Consider the following 14,021-nt stretch of genomic DNA (forward strand, 5'->3'; position numbering starts at 1 on the left):
AGTTTGTGTAGACTTAATGAGATGACATATGTAATGTACTTAGAAAAGTGCCTGGCACATGGTAAGCATTATGTAAGTGTTCACTACTATTATTATGTTCTGGCGCAATCGACTTATCAACAGTCATTTCAATTCCGTGCTCACCATCTTGCAAGGTAAATATACCCAGTGCAAAAGTAGAAGATATGAAAACAACTTATAGCAGCTGACTATGGAAAAGAAAACACGAGGGCACACATAAGTAAATGTGGGATTACACAGCATAGCCTATAAATGCAAAGGACTACCATGTAGAGCTGGGCTACAGAAGAGATGCTAAATAGAGATGACAGGTTCTAAAACAGACTTGAAACAAATGCAGGATTTAAAGTTTAAAAAGACAAGTGGTGGGGGGGTGCTCCTGGCTGGCTTGTTCTGAAAAGCATGAGACTCAAGATCTCAGGATTGTGAGTTCGAGCCCCACGTTGGGGGTAGAGATTACTTAAATAAATTTGGAAGGGAGGGAGGGAGGGAAGAAAGGAAAAGACAAGTGGGCATTTTAACCCATTTGAAGAACTTGTCTTTGGGAGACAGGCCAGAGATGAAGGTCACACGTGAACTGGGACTAAGACTATGTTCAAGTTGGTAACTACAGCTACCTCCTCACAGCTAGAAAAGATACCTGGTCAACCCAAATATGAGGGATGGAGGCTTGACCACAAGGCACAGAGGACGAAGACTAGAGACTGGATCTCAGCTCTGGGTTGGTATTACGCCCTTGTTTTTTATTTTATATTATGTGGCTGGAGGGGAGAGAGGAAGAGAAAAATGAACAAGATACATGTGGAAAGAATGACATTAACTCACTGCCTTGGGCCTAACCTGGCGTATCTGGCCAACCTTCTCCTAACCTCTCTATTCATATTCTGCCTGAGAAATTATGAGAGTGATCAGTTCTGCTGACTTCTGAAACAACACAGGCAGGGAAAAAAAAAAAAAAGGACGGGGGGGGGGGGAGGCCAAAAGAACCTATTTGAGAACAGTTCTATAGCAGAATAGTCGATTACAGATTATACACAGGAAAAAGTCCTCGGGGAAAGGAATATGACACAGGAGGCCACCTACTGCCAAGGTACAGATATTTAAGAAAAATCTCAAAGACAAAGAGAAGGTTAAATAAAAGAAGGTTACAGAAGCAGCCTAAGTCTGGAGAAAATAAGGAACCCCTAAAAAATTGGGGCAGACTTTCAAGACATACTGCAAACTGTCTACTAGATTCTCTGCAGTAACCTGCCTCCTTTCAGAGCCCTTTATACCCAGAAAATAAACTCTCAATATTTTACCATCCCACTGTACCCTTGAATCCCTCTGTTTATCCGTTCACCACTCCTTGGTGACATCTAGTGGTGTACTTTGGACCACAGCCCTGAGTCAGGTCTGTTCACAAGGCGACTACAGAAAAGGTTGAAAATACCATGACTATACAAGAGCAATCGAGTACTGTCCAGGATATGATCTTAAATGCACTGGTTTAAATAAATCAAACTGTGTTCAAGCCTTTCTTTTTTTTTTTTTTAAAGATTTTATTTATTTATCTGAGACAGAGAGAGACAGAAATAGGGAGAGAGAGCACATAAGCAGGTAGGGAAGGGAGAAGCAGACTTGCTGCTGAGCAGGGAGCCCAACACAGGGCTCGATCCCAGGACCCTGAGATCATGACCTGAGCTAATGGCAGACATTTAACCAAATGAGCCACTCAGGTGTCCCGGTATTAGAAATTCTATACTAAAGCATAATATACAAACATAAAAGTGTACAAATCATAAATGTACAACTAGATGAATAATCACAAAGTGAACATCTCAGTGTAACTACAAGGTTTAAAAAAAAATTCCACATTCTCAGCATCCAGACCGCCCCTCTACCCCCTAATGCCTGCTTCCCTCTAGTCACTAAGCTGCTCCCCCCTCCATAAGGGGACTACTAGTCTGGCTTAACATCACACATTAGTTTTGCCAAGTTTGGACAATTATATAAATGGCATCATATAATATGTATTCTTTTGTGTTTGTCTTCTTTCACTCAATCTTGTTTGTGAAATTAATCCATTCCGCTGGATATAGGAGTTCATTCATATTCATTCTAGGGTAGTGCTTCACTGTAAAATTGTATCCACTGTTGAAGAACACCTGGGTTGTTTCCTTGGTAGTGAAAATATTGTCAGGAGGTGTATATATATATATGTGCAACTGTAATAAATAATGCCAAATAATTTTCAAAAATTGTTGTACCAATTTATACTTCTACCAAAAGACTATCTGCCCTCTATCCTTGCTAATGCCTGTGACTGTCGGTATTTAATTTTAGCCACTCTGGCGGGTATGTAATGGTATTCCATTGTGGTTTTAATTTGCATTTCCCTGATCACTAATGAGGCTGAACAACTTCTCAAGGATATTGAGCATTTGGATATAATCTTTTGTAAAGTGCCTGGCTCTTGCCCATTTTTAAAACTGGGTTATCTTTCTTTTTCTTATTGATTTGGAGGTCTGTACTATTCAAACATAAATGCTTCACTGGTTATGTGTGTAGCAAATATCTTCTTCCACTCTGAGCCTGCCTTCCCACTCTGAATGGTGTCTTTTGATGAATGGAAGTTCTTAATTTTAATGTGATAAAGCAGAATTTTTTTTTTTAAAGAACCCCAGGTAAGCCCAAAAACTGGAAATGGGGTTGAAAGCCACTGTTCTAGCTGCTGGAAGACCAGAAGCTGAGCTGCCCCAAGGAAGAAGGTTTGTTCACAGACAATCAAATTGACCAGAGACATTAAATGCCAGAGCCTACAGAAGCATGAAGGCAGGAATCACCAGGGAGCAGACGAACAACAATAGGAGAGGAGGAGAAGAATGAGAAACGTTGAGAAACGTTCAAACAACACGCCTAAGTCTGGAGGACTGAAGGCAAGCAAACCCACCCAGGCATTTCAGACTGACTCTGAAACAACCAATTTTCTCAAAGAGCTTGATATTAATATATAAGATGAGCCATCTGAAGAGCTTTTCAACTGAAATGTACACAACTACAACATTCTGTGTGTGCAGAGTCAGCAGTCCTCCAAGGTTTTTTTTTTTAAGCCAATTTAAACTAAAATTGCATTTGTTGCAATTTTTGGATCTGTACTTAAGCTTTCACTTTCTGGCCATTCCAGCATATAAGAGATACCACTTAATGAAGAGAGAATGTAGTTCTGAGTTTTGAATTATTAGAAATCTCTACCTCTTGAAAAGACTTGGCAAGTGACTTCAAATATGACCATAACAATAATGTCCTGCACCTGAAATTCAAATCCTTCATCAGAAGAAGAGGACTGCCAAGGCATCATGCCAGAAAAAAGTCACAAAGTAAAGGAGCATCTGTTAAGGAAAAAAAAAAAGGCAGGGGCGGCGGGGTGCTTTTACCTGTAAGAACAGTTGCTCCATCAAAACACTCAAGTCACAGCTTCTCTTAAAAATCAGTTACCTCACAAATGGAATCAAAGCTAAGAGGCTTAAGCCAGAAAAGACTTGGAAGAATCAGGAGCCTGCCTTTGCTCTGCATTATCTGTCTGAACCCTAAAAGAGGAGTCTCATGGTAACAACAGCCCTAGAAGAAAGGGTACATGGCAAATGCTGGAAAGCAGCCCAGAAGCAGTCATGATCTGTGGCTGGTGTGGGCTGTCTCTGTATCCCTGAGGCTGACATTCAAGGAACACTAAAATCAGTCAGCTGGTGGCTTTCCAACCTCTCAAAATCCACTATCCCATAAATGGAACACATCCATACTGCACCTAACAAGGACAAAAGCACGAGAGAACTCGCGTTTCTAATACTGCAACCCCATTTCTCAGACAGCCAATTCTGATAAGGAAAACACCTTTTCCTAAGGTGATCTGATCTAAGCTATTGCAGGGGCCTTTAAAACCTGGCATCTATGACTTAGATATGCATCATTAATTTTTTCTTAATCCTACAACTGGTACAGGTTTCCCCTGATATCCAAAAGTAGAGTGTTCCCATGACTCCTTTCTTCATAACCCAATGGTGTAAAGCAAAGCAATTAACTTATATGGAAAATTTTTTTATTGTTCCCAAACTCAAAATATAACCTCTCATAGGCTTTTCTGCTACTTTAGGACATCACCTGCTAACGGATGCACAAAGTAAATCAAGATTAAAGTACAGATGCTCACGGACACAGTTCAAAGCTATGGCACCTTGACGCTGAGATGCTGAGTATAGTTCCCTGGGAAAGAGCTTAGCAGAGCCACTCTCAATGCTCTGGTGTGTGCTGCCTCTATCACAGCTCACTGCAAAACAAATGGTAAACACTATTTTTGCCTTTTTTTTTTTTTTTGTAAAAGTGAAAATCCTCTTCTGATTTCTTTTCGTTAGTAAATACAGGCACCAATGCAGGTCTTTTGTAAAAGCAAAATAGGATAGGTAATGTGAACTTTCCAAAAGCAGGGCAAACCTATAGAGCAAATCAATGTACTTCACAGGTGTTTGACAATAGGACATAGCAGAGATTTATCTGAGTTGGAGCCCTGGCTCATGCACTCACTCAACTAGTCAGAAGGCCCTGGGCAAGTCAATTTCTCTCTCTGGGTCTCCGATTCCTCTGTTCCTGGAAGAGGTTAAACTTGATCATCTCTGAGGCCCTCTTTACAGCACACAGATTCCCATTCTACTCCTAATGACTCGCCAAGAGTGCCAAACCAATTTACTTAGCACTTAGACCCTCTCCTTCAACACAGTGCCAACTCAACTTCATCCTAGTCAGGAAGGTAGTTTCTCAACAGCTTAAATCTAGCAGTTTTAAGAATGTAAAATGAGGCAGGCCTGCGGGATACCTGTGATATTGTGAATTATAATAAGAAATACATATTTGGTCTTTATCCCAGTTTCTAGCACAGAGCTACTAAAAACTCTTAGAATTTCCTAAGTGGTGAGACAGAAAGGTGTATGAGGCAACCCTGGTTCAGCCCCAGGTCACGCAATGGTAGGGTCTATTTGCTAAGGGAAGTAAACCTATCATTGGAGGGTTGAAACTTCCAGTCCCACCCCTCAACCTTCTGGGAGGAGAGAGGGGCTGGACATTGAATTGATCACCAATGCCCCAAAATTTAATCAACTCTGTGCTATGTAATAGAGCCTCCACAGAAACCCAAAAGGATGGGTTCAGAGAGCTTCTGGATTGGTGACTACATGGAGGTGTTGAGGGAGTGGCACACCCGGACAGGACGTGAAAGCTCTATGCCCTTTCCCAAATACCTTGCTCTACACATCTCTTCTGCCTGGATGTTCAGATGTATCCTTTGTTCCAAGCCTTTCATAATAAACTGGTAAACATAAACAAATGTTTCCCTGAGTTCTGTGAGCCACTCTAGCTAATTAATCAAATCCAAAGGGGGAGGAGGTCATTAGAACCAACTGGTTCCAGTTGGTTAGAAGTACAAGTAAACAACTTGGACTTGTGACTGGCATCCTTGGAGCCTCTAATCTACAGTTGTTAGTCAGAAGCATAGGTGCTAACCTGTGGAATCCCATGCTACCAGAACTAAGATGAATAGCAGGACACTGAGCAGGCGTCTCAAGCATTGTTTGGCGGTGTGAGGTAACCCCGGCACCCACCCACCACACACACCTCAGAACTGGTCTCAGACCATTTACTACCTTTCCTTCTAACAGATGCCTGTACAACCCTTCCAACCAGAGCAGAGTAAGATGGTGTCTGAAGACATTTCCTACTTCCTAATGCCTTAGCTGTCAACATTCGAATTTCTCTCAGCACACAGTTTCTATTTCCACAGTACCCCTGGGTGTGCTTGTGTATCTGCACTTTAGGTGCTTCCTAATGGCTGGGCTTTACACACTATTTCACTTCCCTTAGTATTCACACCAGACCAGTGCTTTTCAAATCTGTTTAAAGCAGGAAAGTCCTGTATTCAAAAGTTTTCCTCAAGACATGAATATATAAAATGGATTTAAAAGGGGGTGGGAGTGTTGTTCTGATAGAAAGGAACTAGGAAGGGAAGGAGCTAAGTGCAGTCAGCTCAGCTCCTTCCTCCTCCCAGTGCTCTAAACTATAGGCGTACTCCAGAATACGCATCCGATTTTTCTGTACCTGTGACTCACAAAGGCCAATTCCTCCAGTAACTTAGTCTAGTTTCTGGAGCAGGAACTACTGCCCCAATTCAAGAGTTTCCTTCAAAGTAATGAACTTTCGTTCAAGTCATTAGAAATTATTTTGGTATAACCTAATCTCTGGCAGCATACAGAAATGGTTGTGGGGAAGACAACTGGGTGGCTAGGGGAGAAGATTTACTTTTGAGCCTCTTAATTTTATATTCTGTATTACCTATGCAAAAAAAAAAAAAAAGTAATTTAAAAATAAACAAAAATTCAGTAAAAGTCATTAGGCATCTGTAGATTCCTGTACCTTATTGTCCATAATTGTCCACTGGCCCTCGACATTCTGCTTCAAAACACAGTGGTTTCGGGAAATCATCAGAGGGCAGATTTTTGATACCAGCTGGTATGTGACACCAAATCCTCGCCCTATCGTCACCTAGGAAGACAACAACGTAAGAGACAATCAGTCATTTTGCTGAAAAGGGAGATCCTTTACCATCTTGTCAAGAAGCAATATTCACACGTCCTGACTTATGAAACCAGACCCTCATAAAACCCATACTGCTTATCAGCTATCTCCTTCTGATACCATGGGAGCCACCAGGTAGAAAAAGGCAAGAAGTTTTGACAAGAAGAGACCACTGAATTAAGTTAGTCCAGGAACGTCAGGATTGGGACGACCCTGAGTTTTCATCATGAGATGGAGGAATCCTTTCCACACACCCCCATCAAGGAGTCTTAATGCTGCCAAGAACTACAGCCTCTATACAAGACAGTCCTTCCAGTTTTTCAATGGCCCTGATTTGGCGTCTTTCTTCCTATAAATTCCATCCGTTGGTTCTGGCTCTCCCCTGAACACCATGAAAAAATCTCCAACCCCCTTCCACTTGACAGCTATAAAGTGTCTACCTAGTCTTCTCTTTTCTGGGCCCTATGTTCCCAGTGACTTCAAACTTAACTCCCATGACATAGGTTCGCATCCCTTTGCTAGCCTAATACATCTGTTAAGGGGCTCCTGGTTTATTTTTATTCCTAGATGTCACATTTTAAAAAAATAATTTTTATAACACAGTCAAATGCAAGCATCACTTTCCCAGTTCTAGATATCATCACTGGGTCATATAAATTGCATTAGCTTTCACAGCAGATCTATCATGCTGCCAATGTATCCTCAGGCTTAGGAATGATTAAATTTCTTGGTCTAACCTTCCTCCAAGAATTGCTATGCTAAGTCATGTCTCTTCTGTCCTATACTTGACTAGTTGGTACATTTGGATTCGAGTGCAGGACCTTACATTGATTCCTATTAAATTTCATCTTGTTAGTTCAGCCTATCACATGAGCTTGTCAAAACCTTTCTGAATTTTTAATCTGCCATCAGACATACTCAATATCCCTTCCAGCTTTGACTCATCTACCATATTGATATGAGGCCTTCTATACATTCATTTAAGACACAGATAAAAAGACTGAAACAGAATGTAGCCAAAGGCAAAGCTCCCAGGAAAGCCTAGTAAACATTCCACTACACTATCTGGGTACACATTTAACCAGTTGTAATTCAACCAGAAGTCTTTGGATCAAGTCCATATTTTCTATCTTATCCATGAGGACAACATGAGAACCTTGGAAAAAGGTTGCAAAGAAGCCTCAGTTCTTATCTGTCACACTTTTCTGATGGACCAGTCTAGTTTCTAATAACCCTGTCAAGGAAGAAAATGAAATTCCCCTGAGATTTAGATCTTAGAATCCCCTGCTGCTTCTTTTTGGTGTACAAGCCACCTCTATAATGACCCATACCACAACCTTAGTTAAGAACAGTAAGCCAAATGGCCTCTGGTTTTCTAAAAGCTCCCCATTTTGTTCTTTTTGAAAATCTTTCAGAATCATGCCAGTCCCCCTCAGTTCCTCAAAGACCATCAAATGCTTCCCCTAAAACTCCCATCACAGTAACTGACACTAGCATCCAAGCAACTGCTTAGCCCAAAATCCAGGAGCCATCTTTGATTTTTCTGTCCCCCCTCCTCACATTCAAATCATCAGCAAATTCTACTGGTTGTAATTCAAATATATCCCAAACCTGTTCACTTCTCTCTATCTCTATGGCCAATACCTTAGTCCAAACAACCTGACCTCCTCCAGCTGTTTTTACTCCTGCCCTGCATTCCCTTACTCCGACTAACTTCATTCTCCACACAGCAGCTGGAGTGGTAATGTAAAATCTTTAAAACAAACCATTTCCCTTCTTTCCAAACCACACTGATGATCCAAACTTCCTTCCATAGCCTATAAGGCCTGAATGTCCCAACCCCTACAGCTCTTTAGTCTTATCTCGTATTACAGTCAGAAACACCACTACCTGAGGGTCTTTCCTCCAGTCCCCTCTACTTAGAACACTCTTCTGAGACATCTGTCGGGGCTCCTTCTCATCTTTCAAGTTTCAACTCCTCAAGGGCCTACCCTGATTACCCTAAAGTTGTTGCCTGCTCCCTCCCCCACCATTGCATTCCTTCATTTTGTTAGTATGCACTTATCACAATCCAAAATGATCTTGTTTCCTTTACCTATTCCCCACCCCTTACTAAAACATAAATTTCATAAGCAGGGACCTTATCTATCTTGTGTACCACTGTATTTCTGTACCTGGGACAATGCTTAGTAAATATGTGTGAGTGAATAAAGGAATAAAGAGCTTCTGAGTGTCCTCCCAGATTCAAGGATGAGCACTTTTCAGGTCAAAAGTTGGAAACTGGGTTATTATCACTGGAAACTATAGTGCAGCAGCCAGGAACTCTTACAATTTGACTTAAGTTCTTCAGTTCTTTTTTTTTTTTTAAGATTTTATTTATTCATTTAATAGAGGGAGAGTATAAGCAGGCAGAGCAGCAGGCAGAGTGGGAGGGAGAAGCAGGCTCTCTGCTGAGCCAGGAGCCAGATGTGGGACTCAATCCCAGGACCCTGGGATCACAACCGGAGCCAAAGGCAGCTGCTCAACAAACTGAGCCACCCAGGCATCCCAGTTCTTCAGTTCTTTGAACAGTTTGCCAGAAATTCCATTTACTATCCAACTTCCCCTGAATGTTCTATATTATATATTTAAAGGATATTTAATTACATACATATAAATTTAAAGCATAATTCTATTTATTTATTTATTTATTTATTTATTTATTTAAGAGATACATATGGAGCCTGGGTGGCTCAGTCGTTCAGCATCTGCCTTCGGCAGAGGGCACGATCCCCAGGTGCTGGGACTAAGCCCCACATCTGGCTCCCTGCTCAGCAGGGAGCCTGCTTTTCCCTCTCCCTCTGCCTGCTGCTCCCCCTGCTTGTACTCCCTCTCTGTGTCTCTCTCTAATAAATAAATACAATATTTTAAAAAATAAAGGATAAAAATGGAATGTTTAGGGGCGCCTGGGCGGCTCAGTGAGTTAAGCCTCTGCCTTCCACTCAGGTCATGATCTCAGGGTCCCAGGATTGAGCCCAGCATCGGGCTCTCTGGTCAGCAGAGAGCCTGCTTACCCCCCGCTATCTCTCTGCCTGCCTCACTGCCTACTTGTGGTCTCTCTGTCTGTCAAATAAATAAAATCTTAAAAAAAAAAAAAAAAAGGAATGTTTAGGGGCACCTGGCTGGCTCAGCCAGTAGAACATATACCTCTTGATCTCAGGGTCATGAGGTCAAGCCCCAGGAGAGGCATGGAGCCTACTTAAAATCATTTATTTATTTATAAAATTTTTTAGAGATGAAATGTTTAAGGGTTTATCTGTCATCCTGGAACAGTTAAGAATTTCCATGTAGGTAGCTTTTTTTTTTTTTTTTTTTTTTAATTTGAAAGACCGCTGAGTATGGAGCCTATAATGGGGCTTGATCTCATGACCCTGAGCTGAAATCAAGACTCACCTGCCTAACCAACTGAGTCACCCAGGTATCCTGGTAGCTTTATTTCTAATAAAGGAAGTACTCCACAGGCCATTTTAATACTTGAGAGGAGACAGCCAGGTTGCCATTGAGAGCTGTCTGGATAAAGAATTACAGAAAAGGGAGATGAGTGCCTTTTTCTAAAATAGTCTCCTACAGACTCTGAATCCAGGGAAGTAAGGAACCACTCTTTTTTGTCGTTCCCTTTACAGTCTGGTCCTATAATTTACCTAGGTACACCAAGGTTAGAGTCTGTGGTGTGCTTATCCAGATATTCCAGCATTATTTGCACATAAAAGTAAATTTCCCATGGGAACTGAGTGCCAACAAACTACCTATGCAAGTGTTGGGGGTTGTTCCTATTTACAACAGTTTTGCAAGCCATTGTTCTTACCCATCTTGGTTACTAGCTCATTTCTCCTGGGCATGACTCCTATTCTTTCCCAGATGGCTAGCAAATACTCTAGAACCATCCTTTCCCTTTTCCAAGCCCTTAAGGCAAAAAAGCTTCATGAAAACCAAATACAAGAAAAGAAAAAGAGAAAAACAAGGATAATATGGTTCTTTCCAAAGACCTAGATACTTGTAAGACCTAGATAATTCGTAATACATCTCTACCTAATTCGTTTTTCCCCCAAACTCTCTGGATTGGTTCAAGAAGTTTAAGGACAGGGGTGCCTGGCTGGCTCAGTTGGTGGAGCAAGCAACTCTTGATCTCAGGGTCCTGAGTTTGAGCCCCACTTTGGGGGCAGAGATTACTTAAACAAAAACAAAAAGAAAACAACAAAAAAAAGCAAACAAAAGGCCTCTTTGGGGGAGGAAAAAAAGAAGTTTGAGTACACCCATTCAGACAGACAATTTACTGCTGTATTCCCTCCAGTGAAATGAGAAGAACCTTGTTTTATTCTTTTATCTGGGAAATCGGAGACTTTGAGGGGTACTGGAAAGTCAGGAAACTGATTCTGCTGCTATAACTAAATCATATAAGTACACCTCCTAAATCTTATGCACACCACTTTGTGCTATGGTTTCGGGCCCACTAAAATAAGTTAGACTTCATCTCTTGCCTTAATCCAGACCTCTCTTCATACACACTGCAGGCTATGCTCCAACTACTTCCTAATACCAGACCCTGCAGACACTCAGGCCTGGCAGGTCTCTTATACAGCACCCCGGGCAAGCCAGTCTTCCTACTATGTCTTTACCATTCACTATGGTTTGTATGTGTCTCTCCCCACAGAGGTGGCTCTACACAAAATTATCCAAAAGTTTAAAATACATGTAAGAACACTTTACAGTTCTTCTTACTTTTGCTACAGGGGCTTTATTCTTTTTGCCCCCAACTCCTATTTCCACTCCCAGTGCTATCAAGCTATTCAGAAGTAATGAATTAGTCTACATCAATTGAATATGAAAGAATGTTAACTGACTACTTTATAGGGCTGTGTCTGAGTGTGGGACACTTGCAGGGCTCAGATTAAGTAATACTTACAAAAGCCCAAACCCAATACAAAATAGGGAATAGCTACTAATATTTAGGTGTCAATATCTTCATTTGTTAAACTTCCCAAAGGTAAATGCTTTTGGAAAAAGCCAGGCAGGGAAAGGTCAATGCTCAAGCTAAAAGAATGTGTGCTGAGAGGTGTCTGGGTAGCTCAGTTGGTTAAGCATCGAGCTGTCAGTTTTGGCTCAGGTCATGATCTCGGGGTTGTGGAATTGAGCCCTGTGCGGTGGGATAGAGCCCCATGTCAAGTCTGCACTCAGCAGGGAGTCTGCTTCAGATTCTCTTCTTCTGCCCCCTCTCCAATGGGTTCTCACTCTCTTTTTCTAAAATAAATAAATAAATAAAATCTTTAAAAAAAAAAGAAAGAAAGAAAGAAAGAAAGAAAAGAATTTGTGCCTGATGTGGACTCCAGGCACCCATACCTGGAGAGAAGAGAGATTTGGGGGAAGAGGTGTCTTCCTGCTGTTCTTCAAATCACAGCACCCAAGGAACCATTTAAAACTTCCTAATCTAGCAGTTAAGGCTGGACCTGACTACCATCTCTGACTTGAGGAACTACTGTTCTAGGATAGTACTAAATAATACACGTCTTGGCACTTACTGTACAGCCTGCATGGCTCTCTCAGATCGCTTCACTGTATAAAACTGTCTTTCCCCATTCAAGCAATAAACTCTCTAAGGGCAAAGTCGCTATTATTTGTCCCTCTCATAATACACCAAAAAACATAAATAATAAATATCTGGGAGACTGAACTGAGACTATGTAGCTTATAGAAAAACCATATAATTAAACACATATAATAATCAAAAGACTACTTTATTCTTCATACAAACTATTTCCAAAACCCAAGTGGTTCCCAGTCACCACCACAAGCTGGTCCCTGATCCATCCAGCTCTCCTTCCAGAGCCGACAGCACTCCATCTCGCTCTGCTCCCTCTTCTATCACTCTCTCTAAAGCACCACACCAGCGGCCCCCAACTGGAACCGTGCCTCACCCTTCCTCTTTTTCCTTTTTTGCATTCATGCATTAGAAAACATTACAAGCAACCTCTGGAGAAGGCAGCTCTAGTATTTCTGAATCCCTACCCCCAACCCACCTCAGGGGTGCCATTCGGCCCGTACCAAGACTCACAGGATAAAAATGGACCCTCCCAAAGCGTCAATTTTCCTCAAGAGTTGAAAAGGAAGACATTTTTACATTAATATTTACTGCTTTTAAAAGGACATTACCTAACCTCACAGTCTTTTTCAAAAGAAACTCTAGAAAGTTCATGCTTTTCCGCTCCCCACCCCCCACCCCGGACACTGGGCGCTTCGGGATTCCGGGTGGAAGTTGGGGCAGCTCCGCCGCCAGAGCCGGACACCACAGGGCTCCGTCCGATCCAAACAGGGGCTGTCTCAGTCCCCTCCCCAACCGAGTCGTCTCCTACCCCTCCAAACCCCAGCAGGTCCGCACATCCTCCACGCCCACCCCTCGCCCAGCCCCTCCAACAGCTCCTTCCCGCAACCCTGACTCCGGCCCGAACTCGCACCGCAGGCCCAGGCCTCTCTCAGAGGGGCCATCTTTCCTCCCGAGCGGTCCCCACGTCCCCCCTTCAAACACTTAGCACTTCGACCCCCCGCAACCGCTCGCACCAGAACCCCTTCCTCCTCTCCCTCAGGAACCCCTCTTCACATCTCTCCCCTCCTGCCGGCTCCCACCTCCTCTCTTCCATTCATCCTTCCCGCCCCGACGCCCCGACTCCCTCCCGGCCCTGCTTCCTCCAACCCCCTCCTCATACCCAAGGACTCCTCCCCCTCACCTCGTTTCCGTCCTCCAGCAGCAGCCACTCGGCGTTCATCCCTACCCGCCGCAAGCACCAGCTTCGGCCACCGGCGCGGTCTCCCGTGACCAACGAGCCAGGCTCCTCCATAGCCCACTCTCCCCTGGGTCGCCGTCAGCACAGAGCGAGACCCCCGCCCGGGTTCCCGCCGCCTCTCAGCTTCGTCGCCGGCGCCATACCTAAACAACAGACAGAAGCAATCGCTACGCGCTCGCGATCGATGTGAACACCGCTAGGGCTCCGCGCTCCGCCCGCTCCGCCAGTAAACCGGCGTCACTGCGCCTGCGCCGGAAGGAGGCGGTGGCGAGGGCGGCACAGGTGTGCGGTGTTTTAGGCCCAGGTGGACCAGGGTCGTCCCGAAGCTGCTTTTCTCCAGAACCTCCACCTCAGTCCTAGCCGCGGGTAGGTGGAATCTCTCTTACCTTACTCACCCCCACCTTTTGAATTTTGATTTTGCGGGGCGCCTGGGTGGCTCAGTCCTTAAGCGTCTGCCTTGGGTTCAGGTCATGATCTCAGAGTTCTGGGGTCCAGCCCTGCATGGGGCTCCCTGCTCAGCCCGCAGCCCACTTCTCCCTCTCCCACTCCTACTTGTGTTCCCTCTCTCGCTATGTCTCTGTCAAATAA

General features: G+C 43.5%; 1 protein-coding gene across 3 annotated transcripts in view; it reads right to left on the reverse strand.

Annotated features, from left to right (window-relative positions):
* Positions 1–13,505, reverse strand: part of RNF8 (ring finger protein 8) — a 51,175-nt gene extending 37,670 nt beyond the window's left edge. For all 3 annotated transcript variants that reach the window (XR_007128206.1, XM_047734383.1, XM_047734384.1), the window contains exons 1-2: positions 13,377–13,505; positions 6,457–6,585 (exon numbers count right to left, since the gene is read on the reverse strand). Coding sequence is in view for 2 of the 3 variants with exons in the window: in XM_047734383.1 (XP_047590339.1) it covers positions 6,457–6,585; positions 13,377–13,487 (240 nt within the window). In the remaining variant the exon portion in view is untranslated. The remainder of the gene's footprint in view (positions 1–6,456; positions 6,586–13,376) is intronic.
* Between the last annotated feature and the right edge of the window lie 516 nt (positions 13,506–14,021).

Source organism: Lutra lutra, chromosome 6, assembly GCF_902655055.1.
Source record: "Lutra lutra chromosome 6, mLutLut1.2, whole genome shotgun sequence".
Lineage (NCBI taxonomy): Eukaryota > Metazoa > Chordata > Mammalia > Carnivora > Mustelidae > Lutra > Lutra lutra.